General features: G+C 28.1%; 1 protein-coding gene across 6 annotated transcripts in view; it reads left to right on the forward strand.

The window, feature by feature from the left end:
* The window catches only part of LOC111627986 (muscleblind-like protein 1), a 198,943-nt gene that overhangs the window by 33,111 nt on the left and 143,880 nt on the right, over nt 1–21,952 (forward strand). For 5 of the 6 annotated variants that reach the window (XR_002757099.1, XM_023371691.1, XM_023371692.1 and 2 more), the window contains exon 2: nt 11,181–11,423. Coding sequence is in view for 5 of the 6 variants with exons in the window: in XM_023371691.1 (XP_023227459.1) it covers nt 11,181–11,423 (243 nt within the window). In the remaining variant the exon portion in view is untranslated. The remainder of the gene's footprint in view (nt 1–11,180; nt 11,424–21,952) is intronic. The other variant, XM_023371693.1, reaches the window with a different exon arrangement.

Below are 21,952 nucleotides of genomic sequence, written 5' to 3' on the forward strand. Positions count from 1 at the left end.
CCTTTAAAAAGACCTATAAAGCATTGAAAATAAATTCGCATACACCAGTCCTAATTCGCTTTATACATCTTATTCAGCTATTGTTTATTATGATTTAAAATCTTTTTTATTTATTAATTTCGAGACTTATATTTATGATTTGATAACAATAATTATGTTTTCGATTTGTTGGTAATTTATATTTAATAAAATAATTAATTAATCTATATATATAAAATTGCTTGTCCTGACTGACTCATTCACTCACTGATTCATCATCGCCCAGAGCAAACCTCTGAACCTAAAGAGGTGAAATTTGGTACACAGTTAGGTTACGTCATGAAAACGCTCACTAAGAAGGGATTTTTCGAAATTCCCCCTCGGGGGGAGAGGGAGAGGATTAAGTCTTAACCGGAAAAACAGCTTCTACTGTACTATTTTAGATGCGATTGTTTTTATCTGCGTTTTAGTAGGGTATACCATGGGAATGCACACTAAAAAGGGATTTTTCGAAATTCCCCCGCGTGGGGAGAGGAAGAGGATCAAGTCTTAACCGGAAAAACGGCTTCTACTGTACTATTTTAGATGCGATTTTTTTGTTACGTTTAGTCTTCATTAAGTACTTAAGTGTATTAAATTAATAACATTTCAGACATTGTTAAAAATATTTTATATATTTCGATTTTTTAACCAAATGTTCGAACCTTTTTAAATTCGAATTTGTTATTGCGTATCGGTTCGATTATAGAACGATTGTAAACGTTTCAGAAAATTAATCAAATTGAAAATAGTTTGTTTGATTCTCAGCAATTCTCATCATTCTCGGCGGTAGATGTTATATAACAATTACTATGGTTGTTGAAATACTGAATATAAATGAGGTTTGCTTGCAAAACCTCCGCGGGCGAAGTCGCGGGTAACAGCTAGTTAATACTTATAGAATTCAAACAAATTCGATTTTATATATAAGTTTCGATTTTATCTGTAGTGAAACAATATAGGCCTATCTATGTAAAAATTCTATAGGAAATTAATTATAATGCTTATGTAATTAATCGAGAAAAATATTGTATTGCACTGATATTGCTTTTACACGTAAAAATAAAATAATATTGAAATATCAGTTTTGATACAAAAGTATTACAGTATATATTTTTACTTCAAGGGTTTTTTTTATTGAAAATCGACTTACAAATACCGATATTATCCATTCGATGCGACTTAATATTAATCAAATATATTTAAAATATCTAATAATAAAACATATTTTGATAGAGATTTCTTTAACCTAATATAATAAACTATATTATATTAAGAATGAGATACGTTTTTAATTAAAAATGTTGATGTGATAATATGAATTATATGAGAAATTGTGCAATAATAGTTTCAGTTTATAATTTACGTAAGAGATAATTATTTAAATTATAATTTTAAGAAATTTGATAAAATTCTTTAAATGATAAACTGAAATTTATTTTATAGACAAAAAATACATTTTAAGAACAATAACATGTCACGCAGGAAAGCCACGGTAAAGGAGGAAACCGTAATAACTATAAAAAATATATATTGTTATAAAAATCGTTTAACAAGGAAAAGTTCAACCCAAAACAGCAATGAAATAAAAATAAATCAAATAAGACCTGAAGAAAAAGTTATATCTCGCTAAGCATCAGCCAATATGAATAAGCAAGAATTTTAACCAAAGAAGTCTTTATTAAATTCTCAAAATAACTTATCGAAACAAAATAAACTACAACTAGTTTGAACAAAATCAAACATTTCAATCAAAAATATAACAGAAAACATCTGAAATTAGCAAAAGTAAATAAGAAACTCACTTTCCAATTCTACTTCTAATAACAAAGGAAAAATCATAAAGGAACAAACTTCTAATAAAATAAACGGATGGATGGATGACTGATAGGCAATGTGTCAGCTTACCGTTCTGGAAGAACAAAAAATGAATCCAGATGTGTCGAAAAACCCAAGGAAGTTTTCGGGGTGATCCGACTTGATATGCCGAGCCCTGTCGCATTGTTGTCCTGGTCGAATCCACGATTGGATTGATTAAAAGGCCCTCTTAGTACAGGATAGAAAAGTAAAGAACAAAAAAATAAAGCCAGCACATGATATAATAAAAGAGTTACAAGAAATAAAACAAGCTTAAATTTACAAAGAAGCTATGATTTGAGAAAAAGTGTTTTATCCCTCCTTCATTTCTTGATCTATAGAAAAAACGAACGGAAGAAATGAAATATTTAATAACAGTTTAGCGTAGAATACAAATTCAGAAGAAGCTTTCAAGATCAGAACATCTAAAACTATATCCAAAATAAATAAAATTTAAAAAAAAGAATAACACCGTTTAAGAATATAGATATTTCTGAGTTATGAACTCAGAAGCTTCAGTTAGTTTTTTTCTTGAGACGGAAGCGAGTTCACAATAAATCCAAAAGAACGATTTCATTTTCTATTAGAAATCATGTGAATAATAACATAAATATCGTCTAAGGAGCCAAATTCCAGTCTGTAATATTCTTGTTAAAATGACAGTCCGAGATATTTACTTCCCAATTCACGTTTCTTTCATCTTTTTATCTGTAGATGATTGTCTCGTTATACAATAAAGTTTATACATATGTTTTTTTTTATTTGCTAAATGATTGTGAAATAAACAAATCGATGTTATTATACCTTCATTACATCATCGTATATCTTTTTCTTGTTTACATACAAACAATATAATGTATGTATATAGACCTATATATAACTTTTTTATACATTTTATACGTGATAAATCTCATAATTACGAGACACTTCTATTAAAAATCTTAATGATAAGCCTATTTATCTCTAATAATTAGCCAATAAAATTTTATTTACGTTTCTATTTAATAACGAACCATAAATCTATTAACGTGCGCGCAACATACCTTTATTGTGAACTTTACTTTTAGATATGGATAAATAACGTAAACAGTAAATTCTGAAATAGTAAATCTCTTTGAATTTTGAATACTCTTTCTTTTAATAAAAGTTTTTTCTTGGTGTCATAGTTATTTCTAGCATTTTTTTTAGGCGCAAATGATGTCAGACGTCCACAAAAAAAAAACAAAAAATGAACAATATGGTTCTTAGTAGGATACGAATACATTGTTTTCATTAATTAATATAACTTATCACGTGCTCGATTTAAGCATTTATTTCACTTTTTTAATAAAATAATTAATAGAAATAATTAATTATCAAAATTCTTCAGTTAGTTTTTTTCTTGAATAGACATACTAGATTTTAATTATTAGCTTGTATTATTAAATAATAATAATAGCTGTTTAGTAGCTGAGTCTTTAGAATTATTAAACACTGTTATATTGTATAATATAACAACCCCTAGAGGAACGTTTTCTTAAAAAATAAACTAGATTATTAACATGGATATGATTTTTCCACTCCATGTCTAATGATGAAATGAAAATATACCAACGTATTGAAATCAGTATATTTTATCAAAGATAGTTTTACATTACTTTATAGTATACTGTATATTCTGTTATTGTAGATTAAAAAGTTTAAGGTACAGTAACGAAGTAAATTATGAATACGTCGGTTTCATTTCCTTTTCTATTTAATTTTCGTCGTAGGCATTAAAAAACGGGGATTATACATCCTAAATACGAGCTCACAGTTAATGCAGGTCTTCCAGATGGGAGGGTGCCTCGTTCTCACGCCGCCATCCGGGCGGCCAACACATTGATTTTTAAATTGACAATAACTACCTTCCCATATACGCATTAAGAAAGACATAGAACACCGCAAACCCAGGCTTTCCTAGAAGAAAAGCAATTATTTTTGCTTTTCCATATAATGTTATTATCTGATAATTTTCATTCCAGTATTAAAATCCCTATAAATTATCATCTTTCGTAAAGTAACTATAAAATAAAGTACTATTCGTAAAGTACTATAAAATAATTTTCCCGGTAATCAATATTATAAAATAGTTATTGTTAGATTCTCGTGTTTTTTAATGTTCCGTTTAAACATTTTAATGCATCATTATAGGCGTTTTTATGATTATTTTTTGGCAAAGTTTTGAATTATATTATCGATTATTTTTTTCTGTTTTTAAAATGACAGCTGATTTTTTTTAAAGTTTATTCAATAAGGTGGGATTAGAATTAATGTAATTATAGTAATTTTAAACGAATTATACGTAAGAAAATAAACGCTAGTTAGCCTATATTTAGTAGAAAATTCATGAAAAATTAAAAACACTGACATTTTGAATTATTAAATTATTTGATTTTTCATTAAAACACGACGTAGAACAATTATTATTTTAACAACTCGTTAAGAATGTAAATATATTATACTGTATTTGTGCTATTAATATTGGAAGTTATACGTATTTTTAAAAATATTATGCAATAATTTCAGAGGGATAAACAATGGCAAACAGTGGAAACATTTCTACTGTTTGTTATAATATAAAATAAAAATGATTTAAACTGAATGGATATATTGCAGAAAACAATTATCCCATTCGTATATAGAATGAAAAGAATGTAGTAAATTAAATATAGGATCTATATCGAAACAAATTTAAAAATATACAGAGTGAGTTTGAGGATTACAAATGGCATTTGCACTAATTGCAAAATAAATTTTTGAAATTAGATCCGAGAAGGTTAATAAATAGTTCATTAGTAATATAATACATTATGATAATAACTGTTATTAAGATAGTTCTACTTCGATGCTGAACGAGTGAAATCATGTGCAAAATAAAGCAAACTCATTAGCATATTATATTCACATCACGTTCGTAATACTGTATTTCGAAAATTGTAGATTATAAAGTCCTTATATTGAGAATGAAACTCTTCTCCGCTATTGACAAAATAATAATAATAATAATAAATAAATAAAAATTTTGAAATACTCAAAAGTATCTCATTCATTGCAAAAATATAAACAAATACAGTATTTTACTGCATTATAATAATATTTTTAAATTTTAAAACATCTTTATAAAGCCTACAAGCTAAGTCTAAGTACTGTTTTACACGTATCCGATAATTTAAAGATTAAAAATTGCAGCCCGCCATTGTGATAAATAATCGCTTTAATATCTAAAAAATAACAATTATAACACATTGAGAATTTCGATAATACAGTAATATATAGCCTCTATACACATACGATTAAGATTGATAAAACTTCTTTTATTTTATGATTTATGAGTTGCATTTTATGATGGTGCATTTCAATTTCGTATTTCGTTGTTTTGAAATGCTTAATATGGTTAATGATCATGGACATGTGCAGAAAATTTTACAGAGGAGGCAAAGCTTGGAGACAAATAATTACATCAATAAATTTTTATTTAATTTTTGTTTTTTCCACAAGTAGATTATAGAATAAAGCATTGCATCAAAGAAAGTCCCGTGGTCGATGGTGTAAGGCTACATATTTTAGTCACTTTTTACGATTTTAATTTATGAAATGTTTTACTCGATTCCAGGGGAGGGCAAGTACCTTGTTTCCTTCCTCTGCCAACAATTATTTCATTATTTTAATTCTAATTACCGCATGATTTTTTATACGCGAAAAATTCGTTTAGGATATTTTCCGGTATTCTTGTCTTTACGAAATAAATTTTTTAAAAAGTTTAACGATGTTTTTTTTCACTCACATGATAATCTCTGGAGTATAGCGACTGTGGTAGTCCCCATTAGATTCAATATACTGTACTTCTGCTATCGTTACTACTAGTTTTTGAAAAAGATGCATTAGCCCATCTTTTGAAATGTTTTTCAGAATGGTCTCCTATTCTTTGAACACAGGTTGTAGACGAGAAGTGAGTTAGCATAACTTCGACTTTCAATGCTGAGAAAGAAAAAGTAAGATGACAAATCTGGTCTATAAAGCGGATGCGGGAAGCACGAGATGTTTTTCTTGGACAAAAACTCACTCACTACGTTGTGTAAGCACATTGTCATGGTATAGATGCCAATCATTTGAACAACGATTGGGATGTTTCCTGCGGATATTACTGTTCCAATGGTACTGAACTGACAAATAGTACTGATCTGTGACTATTAAATTTTGTGGCACACTGCTTCACTATTAGTATTAGTACATTTTTCCTCAGCAATTAAAGAAAGTGATGACCATTATCTTGACAGCTGACGGAGTTGTTCTTGTCTTCTTTGGAGTGGGAGATGATGATGATTTCCACTCTACGCCTGTTTGTTCTCAGATCAAAGAGATGTAGCCAGGTTTCATCACCAGTGACAACTGATTACATCTAGATCGACCACCAGATGTTGCAACTCTCAACAGACTTTTATCTAAACCTGCTTCTGCACAAGTGTTAGAAGCCGGGAAAATTCACCGAGAACAAAATCATTTTACATGCAAATGATCGCACAGAATTGTAAGGACCCTCCCACGAGAGAAATTTAACATCAGTAAATTCATCGATACGATCTTCTCTGACAGTGACACCAGCGATGTTAATGAGTACGTCAGTCTTGCAGGAGTTTATATATAAACGTGTCTGCTTTGAGATTGATACTCAACGTTCAGAGAACGCTTTGAAATATCGAAATATTATAAATCATGGAAGAACTATTTTACTATATGTCTGTTTCAAGATTTTATAAGATCCTGCAGCGAAGGCTTAAATGTTAAAAGCAGAAGAAAACTTTCAACTCTGCTTCCTGCTGGTCACGATCAATTTTTATTTAAATTTTCCATCTTTTGATATCGTTTGAGCCGGATATTATATCGAAGCAAAAGAAAAAAAAAACTGTAAATTGTCACTTTATTTAATAGTATCATAATACAGTATAACATGTATAATAGTATAATATACTGTATACAGTAAAACCTGAAGGAACCTGAGTAAGGCGGAAACCTTTCAGAAGTGTAAAAAGTTCAAATATTTTTCAGTAAAACGATTACATCAAGCTAAGAAATGTTCTCTGAAAGCCGGAACTTGTGAGGCGCTGTCGGAATGGAAGAAATCGTACTTTTGCAATCCAAATACCAGGAACTATACACACGAAAGTTAGAAATTGTGTGTTCTGTATTTCCACATCGATGCAATACCATTTCTGTCGGGAAATAAATTACTGTATCTTTCATTAGAGGGACTTTCTTATAAATTTGTTAAAGAGTAGTCTATCAATGAAATTACAAGCAATGGAAATATCGTAATTGCATCTATTAACGGATTTTTAAAGATAACATTTTGATATTTTTATCGTAATTTTTAAGTTTTTCTTTTAAGAAGTTTTTTCCTGATTTGAAATTCTGAATTATTAAAACTGTTATATAATTTATACATCTGTTTCAGCATGATTCCTATAAAAGTAGTATGGAAGATTATTTAATCTTTAACGTAAAATTATTAATCTTCCATCTTTATCTTTTTTCTTCTTCCTAACTTGTTTTTCTTAAAATGAAAAAACATAAAAAGAAAAAACACAGGAAATACTTCACAAATAGCCATTAAATTCTGAGAATTGTAAATTATATTTTTATATATTATAGTAAACTTATATTTCGTAGAATATTATAGATTAATGATTAGAATATAGTATGAATTATGAAATAGTCAATCTATAAATATAATAATACTGTATATTAATATTAGGTAATATTTTGCTACATAAAATTCAATAACGACAGACATCAAGCAGTGAATTAATTCATTATTGAATTTTGTCCTATCTAAAGTATCTTGTTCTATGGAAATCGAATCTGGAACATCCAGTTCTATGTGTAAAAAGTAACAAATCTAACTTTTTGAGAATAAAGCGTGCCCACCAGTGACCAAGCGGTCTTCGTACCCTGAACACTGGGAGTTCGGTCGTGGAATCGTGCCTCGCTCGGACGGGCTGGCCACATGGAGTTTTCCGGGTTTTCTCCACGTCTGTAACGCCTAAACAGGGGCCAGTTACCTTTAAAAAGACCTCCCGGAAGGCATCTCCCTAGGCAGATCGCCCAAGAGTTGCGTTGCCATAACTTAACAAACAAACAAGGGAGAAGCATCGCCAGTTCGAAGTAATGGTAATAAAGCTAATTCGAGTTCGTTCGTTAAGTTACGTCAACGCAACACTTGGGCGATCTGCCTAGGGGGATGCCTTTTTAAGGTTAAACTGTCCCATATTCAGACGTTACAGATGTGGAGAAAACCCGGAAAACTCCACGTGGCTAGTCCGTCCTGGCCAGGCGTGAACCCACGACCGAACTACCCAGTGTTGTGGGAACGGAACCGCTTGGCCACTGGTGGACCAAGATCAGAGTTTGCCTTGACCCAGCAGTAATATTGATATCTTATCTGATGATATATATTTATATAGGACTATATAGCACATCAATTAAACTTTGTTGAAAGCAAACACGTAAACAATTTCGAAACTCTGGTTGTTCGCTTTCATTTCCAGAGAGAAGTTTTTCTCACTTAATTCTGAGCTTCTTTTTAAAAAAATATTTCCAATTTTTTCAGATATTTTGGTATGTCATCTATATTTAGGTTACCACATATTGTTATTAGATTTGAACGTATTATATATTATACCTGATATGTTTATATCGGTACAATTTTTTGATACTTTATGAAACGGAAAACACTTATTCTTGGGGAATTTAGTAGCCAGTCGGATGGCCGAAGTGGTTAAGACGTCAGTATATCGCCTTGGAGTCTCAGAAAATTTTCATACGCAGCCTGTCCCAAATATGACAGGTTTAGTCCCTCACCACCTGTTCGTTCTTGTTGTGGAGTTTTTTTTAAACTCTTTCCTCCCTGTGGGCACTAAGAGAGTCTCTTTTAGCAAGCCCATTATGGGTTCGGTCAGGCCCACAATGGGGTGGCCGGGTGGTGAGGGATGGGGTCCGACATATCCAGACCGACCATTCCCCGAAAAATTCCTGGGGATTTTTCGACCCGTAAGATCGGAATTGGATCCCGGGTCCCCAGAGCGGCAGACTGCCACCTTACCGGATGGCCGTCAAACCTAAAAATTACTAATATAACAGATCATATAATCCATTAGAAAGGATTTATAGCTTATTTTTGTATTTTTAGGAAAGATGTCCTGTCATCTGTGCTACTGAAAGGATGACTGAATTGCAGAAAAATTTTGTTTCTCTCTCTGTAGGAGAGAAAAATGATGAATAATTACAGATCTGAGGGATTGGTAGACATTCATTTTTTCATGGTCGTGCAAATGGAAATGCAGCAAAAATGCTTAAAATCGCATTTCATCTAAATTTGATTCGAATACAGTAATACCCCGACTTACGCGAACCCGGAGTTACGCGATTTCAAAGGTTCAAATCTCGAGGTTCAAATCTCGTCGATTCGTCTTTTGTTTGAGCGCCACGCAACCCTTGATTACTTTCTCCCCCCACACTATTGTTCAGCTTACATGTTCGGATGTGTCGCGCGGAATCCACACATAGCTACAATTTATTTTGTGTTATTTATTTCTGTGTTTGTTATATCTATGGAGATTCGAGAGACTCTACTACGTCATCCAAACGAAGTAGAACTAATTCTTCTGCATCAAACAAGAAAAGAAAAACTTTATCTTTGGAATGTAAAGTTAACATTGGGTATGGTCGTAAAGTCGAACGAGTTAAACGAGAATGACGTCATCGTTATTCCTATTTCGTTTGACTTTACGAACGTACCCATTATTAAAGACATCGATACAAAAATGAAAATTTGTGAATTGGCAAAGAAGTTTGATCTACCGGAATTGTCGGTCAGAACAATTATAAAAGGCAAAGAAAAAATTCTCGAAGCTGTGAGAAATGCTCAATCTTTAAATTCAAGCATCATTCGTAAACGTCACGGTATTAGAGAGGTTGCGGCCGACGTTTTCAACGCGAAAACGTGTACGTTGGACGTTCAGCGCCGCTTTCCTGTAAGTATAGCAGTTTGGCAATGGTGTTTGGAATGTCGAGCGTGATTCCACCGACTATCCAAACACCATTGTCAAACTTCTCGGCTTACGGGAAAGCGGCGCCGAACGTCCGACGTACACGTTTTCGCGTTGAAAACGTCGGCCGCAACCTCTCTATTATCGCTGAGATGGAAACAATGTTAAAATTATGGCGTAATAATCAAGTAAATGTGAAAAATTGTAAAATAATATAGGCCTAATTTGTTATACATATGTATTATCTAAGATTTTGTTAAACATTTTTTTCTAAATTATTGTTTTCTTTAGTCTCCGGCCCCAATTAAAAATTATTTGTATTTATTTATATGCGAAATTATACCCCGACTTATGCGGTTACCGCTCGGTCCCACCTGTCGCGTAAGTTCGGGGTATCACTATATTTTATTTAAACAAATTCATATTTATTTTCTTCTTTATCCAAAATATTTTTATTAGATTATTTTAACGTGGACAGTTATTTGTATCATTTCACCTTTTACTCCGCTATTTAAACAATCGAGTAGATTTAGTACCACCGAACGCCCTTTTTTTCACCATGTAAACTAACTCTTCGTGAATTTCATTAGAGTTTCGTTTGAAACGTCATCAACATCGAGCAATGAGTGGAATTCATTTAACATTAGAATCTCAACCCTTAGGTAACAGAATGATTAATTTTTATTTCTGAAGTGTTGCGTAGCAAACTATTGTATATGTCACTCCTTTGTATGTTATATAGTACATATAATTAATAAAATAACATAATGTTCAGTATACCCATGCTGTGTATTATTCCTTAGTACATTTAAGGAGGTTGAGAATATATGTTATGTAATTTTGCAGGTGAATATATGTAGTAGCATTATGGAGTATTACAGGTGGGGATAATAGTTAAAAAGCATAAAAATTGCAATATATAATTTATGCTTGATCTCTTACATTCATGTACAGTATATGTATTGTTCAAACTTAGCTATGTTCTTGTACTAATTTACGTAATGCCAGATGTTTATTTCTCAAATATTATGTTGCAGTGAAATAATAATCTACACAATCTGATTATTCATAAAACTTTATAATAAATAGTCATCTTTATCATCAGACAAAGTAGTGAATGAAAAAAATATTCAGAATGAAATCTTTATGAATAAAAATTATATATATATTTAAAGTATTAAATTTATTAACTTTATTAGAAAAACATGCAGTTTTTATAATCATGTTTATATTTCACAGGGTCGATGTAATCGTGAGAAGCCACCCTGCAAATACTTCCATCCGCCCGAACATCTTAAAAACCAATTACTAATTAATGGTCGTAATCATTTAGTCCTGAAGAATGCTCTCCTTCAACAGTTGCCCCTCCAACCAGTGTTGCCAGCTGCTGTGGTAAGTGCTCTTCCAAGTCTTCTGTATGCTCCCCTTGCCCATCAGCAGCGTGCCACCATTTCCTCTCTCCTCAATGTTATCAATTCTAAGGTAAGATTTGCTGGGTTTCTTGATCTAACACCAAGCTATGGCCACAGATAGAAGTAAATAAATTTATAATTTTTCTCTTTTAGAATTACAGTTCAGATTAAAAAAGATAAGAAATTTAATTATTTTGAAACAAAAAGTTTTGTTAATAGAAAAAAGAAATTATCAGAAACTATTAATTTATTTTATAGAAAATCAATAATATGAATTGTATCTTATATGTAGAATCTATTTATTTTGTTAATGGTTAGTGTAATATACATTGTAGTGTCATAAATAATATCTATATGCTGTTTTTTTTTTTTGGTCTTATTTACGTAACTTCAATTAATCTAAAAGCATACAGATTTGATTTAAATAATAATTTGATAACATGTAAATCATGTTTTATTTTAGAATTCTCTGAAAAATGTATTTACCATCCTAATTTTTGGAAAACTTTGTAATTAAAAGACTACATTATTTGATTTGTTATAATGCACATTTTACATGATTTTTATACTAAAATAATTAAAATATATTTTCAAAATTAATATATTATTTATTAAAAAATTTTCAGCTCAAAAAGTTAAACAATCTTTAGAAGTTGTGCAAGTAATAAAAAATATTAAAGACTGTACTAATTTCAAATTTTGTATTCTTAATTTATTTTCATACATTTCAATTAGTTATAAAAATATTTCATTATTTTCTTTGAAAGTTTTTCCTGTTTTATATAATTTTATAACAGCGCTGTCCAACTTATCATAGCCCGCGGGCCATATTTTCTTCACCAAACATTTCGGGGGGCCAAGAAGGTTGCTGCTGTATTCAGCCAGGTTAAGTGAAGTTACGCAAACTAAATAGTACCTACTTTAAATTCAAATTAGATTTAAATTTTCACATAGTAAAATAATTTTAATATTAATAATAATAATTTAGTAACATAAATTTATTCATAGTAAAATGTACTCGGGGGCCGTAAAAATTATTTGGCGGGCCGTATACGGCCCGCGGGCCGCCAGTTGGACAGCCCTGTTTTATAATAATCAAGTCTCGATCTCGGATTTGGATTTATATTTATTTTGTTAAATAATTCTACAAACACACTGTCTTAAAAAAATTTAAAACATTATTTTTGGACAATTTTTTAAAAAATTAGGAATATTTAAAAAGCCATTAATTGTTAATTAATATATTTTAAAATTTGTGCAATATTTGATATATAAAATTAGTAATTTAACAACAGTCATCATCATGAAATGAAACCAAGTACATTTTATGGTGTTATAACTCGTGTCATATTTGTTTTTTTTTTTAAATTCTTAAAACTGTTGCATCAAAGTATTGAAAAAGCTGAAAATTTCTAACAGATTTATAACTAACAATTTTGTTTATAAAACAAATTTTATGAAACATGTATATTGTTGCTTTATTATTGATATTCCCAGAGCTTTGTTTATCTAGAACAGGGGTCGCCAAAGTGGTCGATATGAACCCCCAGGGGTCGATGCAACATCATTGGGGGGTCGATGCGGCTAGGGGGTCAATTAGGGGGTCGATGCGGCTAAGGGGTCGATTAGGGGGTTGATGCAGATAAGGGGTTCACAATGTTCACAACCTTTTTTTTTTTTTTATTTTGCTTAGACACAGACCACAACCCACAACGTTTTATTTTTTTTTTCGCTCATACATATACACTTGTAATAAAACTTTACGGTGGGGGGTCAATGTGAGGCTTTGGAAAGTGATTGGGGGTCGACGGTTAAAAAAGTTTGGCGACCCCTGATCTAGAACATGCTGGCACACCATACCAGTAGAAAGCATAAAAAAGTATCTGTAGCCTGTGCCGGTACATAATACTGGTAGTTGCTCAGTAAAAACAATACTATATGTTCAGTTACTATAAATGCATACCAGTAATAATTTAGAAAAGCACTGGATGGATATTCCTGATATTGATTGATGAATTGTTTTTTATATTTTAAAAATATTCATTATTTAGAAAACTGTTGGATTATTTAAAAATGTTTGAAATATCAAATATTTAGAATAGAATTAAAGTTTAACAGTGTTTACAAACAAAATATTATTAATATTATAAGAATAAATCGTATTTTGTTTAACATGCTTTTCCAAATTATTATATATTATTTATTTGTCTTTGATGTATTGTTTAACATACTTATCATATAATATTTTTTATTTTGTACCTGTTTTATAAATTATTATCTTCATGTCTCATATAATAAATAATACAGTGGTACATGCCATTCCTGGTATAGTCAAAGTAGTTTTATAGTACAGTATTATATTATTTAGAACCATTTCAAAATGATGAATTAAACATTTTTATAAATAGCTACTAAAGGTTCATTTTCCTAGTTAGACCTGTTTCAACCACCAGTGGATTTTATGACTTGTGGGTTTTATGACCAGTGGGTTTTACAGTTGGGTGCAGCACTTAACTTGAGTTCACTTTGGATCTCAAGTTAAGTGCTTCCCTTAAGCAGTGTCGTAACTAGCCATTCCTGTGCCCTGTGCAAGAATTTGCACTTAGGCCCCTTAATTAATTAGGTTTGGGAAAATAATAAAACAAATACTTGCATTTTGGGCCCCCTTTCAAGTGGGCCCTGTGCGGGTGCACCTATTGCACCTGCCTAGATACGGCACTGCCCTTAAGTTCTCTTTTCTCTTATTTTATAAACAGAGACTGTGAGAAGTCAAAGGTCCCACCATCCTGCACCTAGGTTAGCTACATTGATCATTCTTTTCTTTAAAACAAACTGTTACACCTTACTATTGCACTCTGACGTCTGGTGAAAATTTCAACTGTCAATGCAGTTCATCTTTTTGATGTCATGTTAATTCCCTTCATATCTATATTTTTAATTTATAATTATTTGCATAATGTTGAAATTAATGTTTAATAATTTTTAGTAAGTCTGTAAAATGATGATTTCATCTTTTTTAATTCAGGTAGGAATATAAAATTAATGAATGAATTAAGTTTATTATTAATTTGTTATTGTATAAATTACTAAAAGATTTTGTAATAATTTTGAAAAAATATTCATTTTAAAAAAAATTTGATATAATAAGCACAACAAAAAATTTTACAATTTACTAAAATTAAAGCTAAATATAATGTTTATTTAACTGTTGAAGTTAATTATTATACTGTTGAAAAGAATGAAATTAAAACCTGAAAATTCACAAAATTCTAGACATTTTGTAATATACATTTTTATTTCAATTTTATATTTGTATATAATATTTTATTATTACTGAATATTTTACAAAAATTTTAAATATATAGTTTTTCATATTGAAAAATATGATAAAATAAATCAAATAAAATTATTTATTGTCTATCTGTGTCCAGCTGTGTTGCTTTTAATAAATGCATGTTTCTTATTAAAATTAATAATTTTCAGTTTTGCTTCTGTTTTAATGCATGATATTTTTCTAATGAGCTACACACTTTTATAATTGCATGGTTTTTCTATTGCATAAATATTTGAATATCTTAGATTCTTTATAATTGGTCACACAATTTTACTAATATATTACATATATATTTATATTTATATTATTATAATTATTTTTTGTGATAAGTAAAATTATGAAATTTGTANCAGATGTATTGACATTAGGTTTAAATTTTAACTTAAAAAAATAAAGACTACAGACAAATAGAATTTATTAAGTGCTATTTATATCTAACAGAACACTACAGTAATATATATTGACTGAACTTTTACAGTCTATTTTTTCAGATTCTAAATATTCAAAACATTACATTCCATTATGATCAGAAAGTATACAAAAACTAGTTTATATATCAATATATATAATCATCATCAGATTTCTTTCAGATTATTTTTAGATTATGTATAAATTAATTACTTTTAAAACTTAGTCTAGAGCAGGTCAATTTACTCATCTCTTAAAATTAATTTTTAGAAATGTATAGACAAAAAATCTACTGAGAGCAGGATTCAAATCTTTAACTTCCACAAACTAGACAGACATATTACTAAGTTATGTTGTTAAGATTCATAATTTCACTTCTAGAGTTGGAACTCGGGTCATAAAACTTGTTACTGTAATTTACTCTTTAATTTACAGGAGTTAAAGATTCAAATTCCACATTGGGTCAGTTTTTTTGACATTTATAAAAATTAATTCTAATTATTAAAATTCTTAAGAGATGGTTATTTTTGTTTGCTTCTGGATGAAATATCTTATAAGCTTGAAAGAAATTAAGCAATATTTGGTTACTTGATTTAACATATTCATTTATTTTATTTTGAAAAGTTGTCATAAAAATCTAAAACAAAGTGTTTTGTAATTTTTGTTAGAATAATTTTGATTTCTTTTTGATATTACACCTAAATATTTACAGAATTAAAATAAAGTAAAAAAATCAAAGTTATAAATTTAACACAATAATAAGGTGTAAAGTTTTTTAAATAAATTTATCAGATAAATAAACTTAAGTTTTAGAAGCTTATTATTTTATTCTTTTATTCTATTTCTCCTCACTTATAAAAACATGCATATTGGACAATAATAACTTTTCATTATCTTTCAATATATCAGTTTAAAAAAAATCATTTTGAATACATTTTTTAAATTTTTAGTAAATATAGCTTTCTGGTATATACTGTGTTATTGACAATTACATTTTCTTCTTTTAATGTTTTATAATAATTTTTAAATTATTATTATTTATTGTGGTTTATTATTTTGGGATTTGTTCTTTTGAGAAAGAGATATTTATAACTATCAAGTTTGTTTTTTTTCTAAATAAATAAACTTTGAAATGATAATTATGGTGATTCATTTCTCACTATTACTGGTGATACAAATTCAAATAAAACATATTGATACAAAACAAAATGTTAGTTAATTGAAATTAAATATAAATTAATGCATTACTTAAGTTTTAAAATCGAAATTAAATAATAAAGTTTACATTATATTTTTCAGAATTTTTAAAATAAAAATTTAATTAAAGAATTTAGCAAACTAGTTTTTTATTTAATTATTTTTAAATCAGAATTAACAATTTACATTTAAACTGAACTCTGTTTTTAAATACATTTGTACATTTCATAATTATAATTTAAAATATGAATTATTGAAATTAAAACAAAATTTGGTAATAACACTTAAATTTAATGTATTGTATAATAATTAGTTGTTAAAAACAAATTGAATGGTATAGAAGTAAAAGTTTTAAACCAATGTTATAAAACATAAAATACTATTTTATTTATAATTGTCATAAATTTTTTAAGTTATTTTCTACGTAAGATTTTTATTAAAAATCTAAAAATTTGAAGTATTTTCTTTACTATATAAAACGTTTTACCAATTTTCAATATTCTTTTTAGCATCTCAAATAAGGACTAACACAAATGTATTAAGCAGGCAGAATAATATAACAGGGTGCATAATAATAAGCAAAAATAAAGAAAACAATCTCTTAAAATTTAAAATTATTTTTTGTGTTAATTTAACTATTGAACAGATGAAGTACTTAGATATTTTCTAATATCATAAACTTTTTAACTGTGATTTTTAAAAATATTTTTAAATTTCCACATATTCAGAAAGAAAAATTTTTCTTGTCATTGGTTATAATGACAAAATATTTGTTTCTTAATCTTATGTTGCTTGCTTCTAGAAGATATTTTTATATTTATTTTAATTTAATAGTTATATAAAATGATTTATATTGTTCAATGATTTTTATTAAATAAAATCAATGTAAAATTTTATTAGATGGCTTATGTACAACTATTAATAATGACTATTTTTTCTTATTTTATAACTTTTGAAAAAAGATATTTTTTAAATTAAAACCTTGAATTTGAATTACATAATAAATAAAGCAAGATATTTACATTTGCAATTTTGACACAGTATTAAAGAAGTGTTTATTGTTATTCTAAATATTTTTGAAAATTATAAAAATATATATATTTATAAAACAACATTATAAATGATTTTAAAATTTAAACTTACATTTTTTAAATGTAAATATAAAAAAACCTTAGATTTATATATATCAATCAACATAATTTAAAAAATTTTAGTTAAATATGTTAAACATCAGATACATTTTACAGTAAAAATATTGAGGTTTCTTTTGTTTCAAAATTAAAAAATTCTAAATTTCTATAAAATACAAATATATTTTAAATTTTATTCATAAACAATTTTTATTTAAATAAAGTACTGCGTTCACGTCAATGCATTTTGTTATCATTCATTTATTGCATGGCATGATCATGTATCTGCATGAAATATTAACTTATTTTAAGTCTTTTATTCAAAATGCAAGACAAAAGGTAGGAATTAAAAAAATAAAATGTAACTATTTTTATATTTTAAATTGAATTTACATCTATAATATAATATAATATATAATATAAATTACTTTATTAACTATTATGTTAAGAGAAATTGTGATTTGTACAATATGAAATAATCAATTTATATTTAATCATTTTTTATTTAGTATGTGTGAAAAGTTAAACATTTAATTACTTTTTAAGAACAGAATGAAACTGTAGTTTATTGTATCAATTAAATTAATTAAAAGTCCTACTAAATAGTTAAATGATTAAGCATTCATTTACTGTTTATCTAAATTTATTTTTAAATAAATAATAATACATTTATTAAATGTATTTATTACTTAAATTAAATTTACATCAAAACTTTTTAAAATTCATATCATATATTATATTATATTTTATTTTCTTTTATTTGTGGGAAAAAAATAAAGAAACTTACTACTAAGAAATCAACAAATAATAAGTTTAATGCTGTATTTGCAAATATTAATCATCAGAATCTTTAAATAAAAATTATTCATACTACTGTACTTGTTATTTTTTTATATAAACATTTAATAAAACTTTTCAGTTTTATTTATTATATTTTTATATAAAAAATGGTAATACAATATGAAAGTATACAATATAATAAAACTGAAAGGTTTTATTATATTGTATACTTTCCTTTACATTTTTTTTTCTTTAATGAAATGCGCACTGTATAAGTTACTCCTTTTTTTATTATCAGTTTTTTTTTCATTCCACAAGTTTTCAAAAACCATCCTGTTTCTTTTAACCATAATTTACTTATTTGCTTCTTTCTCTAGATTCTTTGTCATGCCCTTCCTCATTTGATTTATAAAGTGTATCATCATTCTTTCACCACTTTCTTTTCTTCTTCCTTGATTTTTCTTTATAACATTCTTTCACAGTCTGTTCAAATAAAGCCTTATTCATTCTATGCTTTATATTTTTCTTGTCTATCCCCTTCCTCAACTGTCTTTTGTTCATTGTCATCTTAAATGCTCTAAATGCACCAGGTTCTAAATGTCATTTTTTTATATTCTAAACTTGAAGAGGCTCCTTGAGTTCATGGGTGCATGTATAGGTCTAAAGGTTTCTTTCTTGTACACCAGAATCTGAAATCTATTTCCTACTTTCTTTATCACACATCCAGAAATGTACTCTCTTCTTCAATCTGTTCTAACTTTGTGTACAATCCTAAACTTTTACCAACAGTATTTTAATATCTTCATTCAAATGTTTCTCTCTTTTTCATTCAATATTTATATCATCTACTTGTAATTTCATCCTATTTCAACCTTTTCAAGTATTCTTTCTTCAACTTTTTTATTATAATTTCATAGATTTTAAATCAAAATTAAGAAATGCAAAGGCAGAAGTGAAATTTAAAGAATTATATGCAAAGGTCATAACAGAGTAAGCATTGCAATTGAGTCCCACACCATGATATCATAATGGGATGAAAATTGGCTCTAAAGTAGGTATCATAAAATGATTAATTACTGTCCAGTATTGGACCAAATTTTTCATGAATTTTGAAGTTACATAGGAAAATGCAATTTTTGAATTTTTTAAAATATCATTGTTTATTTGCAACAAATTGTAAAATAAAAATATATGATGTACATTAGAAAATTATTGGTGCGAAATTCAAATGAAAATAAAATAAAACAACTTTCATAAAATGATTTCACAGGCTTAAGACAGTGCAACAATTTCAAAAATTTTTAGGAATCTTTATATAGGCTTCTTGCCTATAAGTTTTGTGCTACTCATGGAGACCTCTTGTGGTAAAATAATGAACTTTGTAGTTACAAACAGTAGAGTTATGACTGAGCTAACATGACAAAATCAGTGAATTTTCTTCTGGAATAAAGAAACAAAATATTTTTAGCATAGTAGGATGTAATAAGTTTTATAGTAATATCACAGGAGTAGTATTTTTTTATTTTTTTATTTTTTGAATGAAAAAAGACACAGTTAGAAGAAATGTATAGTTTCAAATGCATGGATAGACTCAAAAATTAAATTAATTTTTTGTAAATAGTCTGAACTTCTAATTTATAATTTGGAAATGCATAGATTAATGCTGTATGGAGGCTTTACTTTTATTTGTCCATCTTCATTAATTATAAAAGCATTCCTAAGGTTTGATGGATATTTTATTTCCAATAACAATAATGTCAGTCACTGTCCTTGATAATGTCATCTGGAGAACGGTGTAGCCATGGCATTTCTGTACAATACATTCTTCATTGAGCAGATAATATCTGAAGAGTTTTCTATCAGTATACTATATTTGGATCAGCTGGAGATATGTGTTGATTTGTTTTCCTATCTTTCTCTTGCTCCAAAAATGTGGCTAAGTCTTGTTGCTTGTTTGTATTCCTTTTTTGAAGTTGCTGGTTTATTCCAAGCTTGTGGTAAATTTGTTCTTCGTTTTGTTTTTTCTTCCTTACTAATAAAAAGGAAGATGTGCTACAGGCTTGTAACTATGAAGAAGTCCCACCCTGCATGAACAAAAAACGTTAATCATTTTCTATTGGTCATTAAGCTGAAAAAAATAATATATTGCCATTAAGTTAATATGTTTATGTTGATTCTTTTACCAGTTCTCTTATGTCCTATATTGATGATAGCAAGTCTTGCATGTACTTTTTCTTTTGTGTAAACATTAAAAATTAATTAAAGAGATTGTAAAAATTTTTGCATTAATATTTTTATTTTTAATATAAAACATACATTTTTATAAAAATAAGTTTTAATGACATTTTAAAAAATGATCAGAGATGTAAAATAGATGATTAACTTTCCTTTGGGAAATTTACTTGCAATGGAATTTGTTATCTAGATTTAGGTATGTGTATTTGAGGAATACATTTACCAAAAGCTGTATATTTTTGAATATTTTAAGTAACTTTATGAAAATGGCCTGTTTATTTTTTTTTAATTTATTCCCAGCTCTAATTTTCTACAATAAAGTCTTATGCAAAAGTGACAGGAAATAAAATGATATCTTAAAACTATGTTCATTATACCTATGTAAGTACATGTGTTTGTAACTACATTTTTCAAATTTCCACTGCAAGAGGGCACTTTACCATAGTCCCATTCAATTGAGGCAGGAAGCATATTACCTTATATTATACTACCATATTTGCCAAATGCAATGCAGATAAAAAAAATAAAATTGAAAAGAATCAATAAAAAATGGCCATAAATGAGAAAATTTGTACTTAAATTACACACAAAAATTATAAAATATATTATATAAATATATTATTGAATTTTTTTTTAAATTAATTTTTGGTATGAACTATTCTCACTTCCTCAGCCGTATCTTTACAAATATAAACAAAACACCATACTCTTGCTGAGCTTATTATTACTTTAATTTCAAACGTTTTCAGCCCAATTTCAATAGGCCATCTTCAAGAACTATTCGAATACAACTTTCGAATAACTTTTAAATTTAAACTTTTAACATAAACTGTAACTATTAACTATTTAACATATTTGTAAATATCACCGTAAACCATTAAATATTTAACTAAAAAATTTTTAACATATTATATGATAAACATAAATAATATAAAATAATAAAAATATATATAAAAAATATATAAAAAATAAAGCTTACTATAACAAAAATATACATTAAACCAGTACTACACAACTGCCATAATTTTACGGGTTTTTAATCCCCATTTCCTTTTCTATTATGTACTTCCATGCCGTTGGAAGAGCATTAGCATCCTTGGCGTTTAGACACTTGCTATTTATCTTACTCTTATAAATCTCCATTTTTTCTATGCCAAAGGCAATAGTCGGAGAATGGACCGGTTTAACAATTCGTGCCTCATCCCATTTAACACTTGCACCATCTGTTTGCGCCATGATTGCCAAGATAGTGTTGTTGTTCCCTTTACTAACATCATACATATGCTCCTTTAAACGAACTGCCAGGTTCCTTGTGGTTACGCCCACATAATCTTTTTCTACTCCTAATTGTTGATTTTCAAAAGGAATTCTATAAACCCCAGCTTTTTCCTTCATTCCTATCTTGTCCTTATCATTCCTTAGTAACTTGTAGATGTTCGGCGCTCTTTTATAAATAGATCTTGTGCTCTTATATTTACACAACTCTTCCATTATTCCTTCTACATTCCTGTTGTA

The sequence above is a fragment of the Centruroides sculpturatus genome, unplaced genomic scaffold, assembly GCF_000671375.1.
Source record: "Centruroides sculpturatus isolate CEXI.00-Female unplaced genomic scaffold, Cexi_2.0 scaffold487, whole genome shotgun sequence".
Taxonomy (NCBI): domain Eukaryota; kingdom Metazoa; phylum Arthropoda; class Arachnida; order Scorpiones; family Buthidae; genus Centruroides; species Centruroides sculpturatus.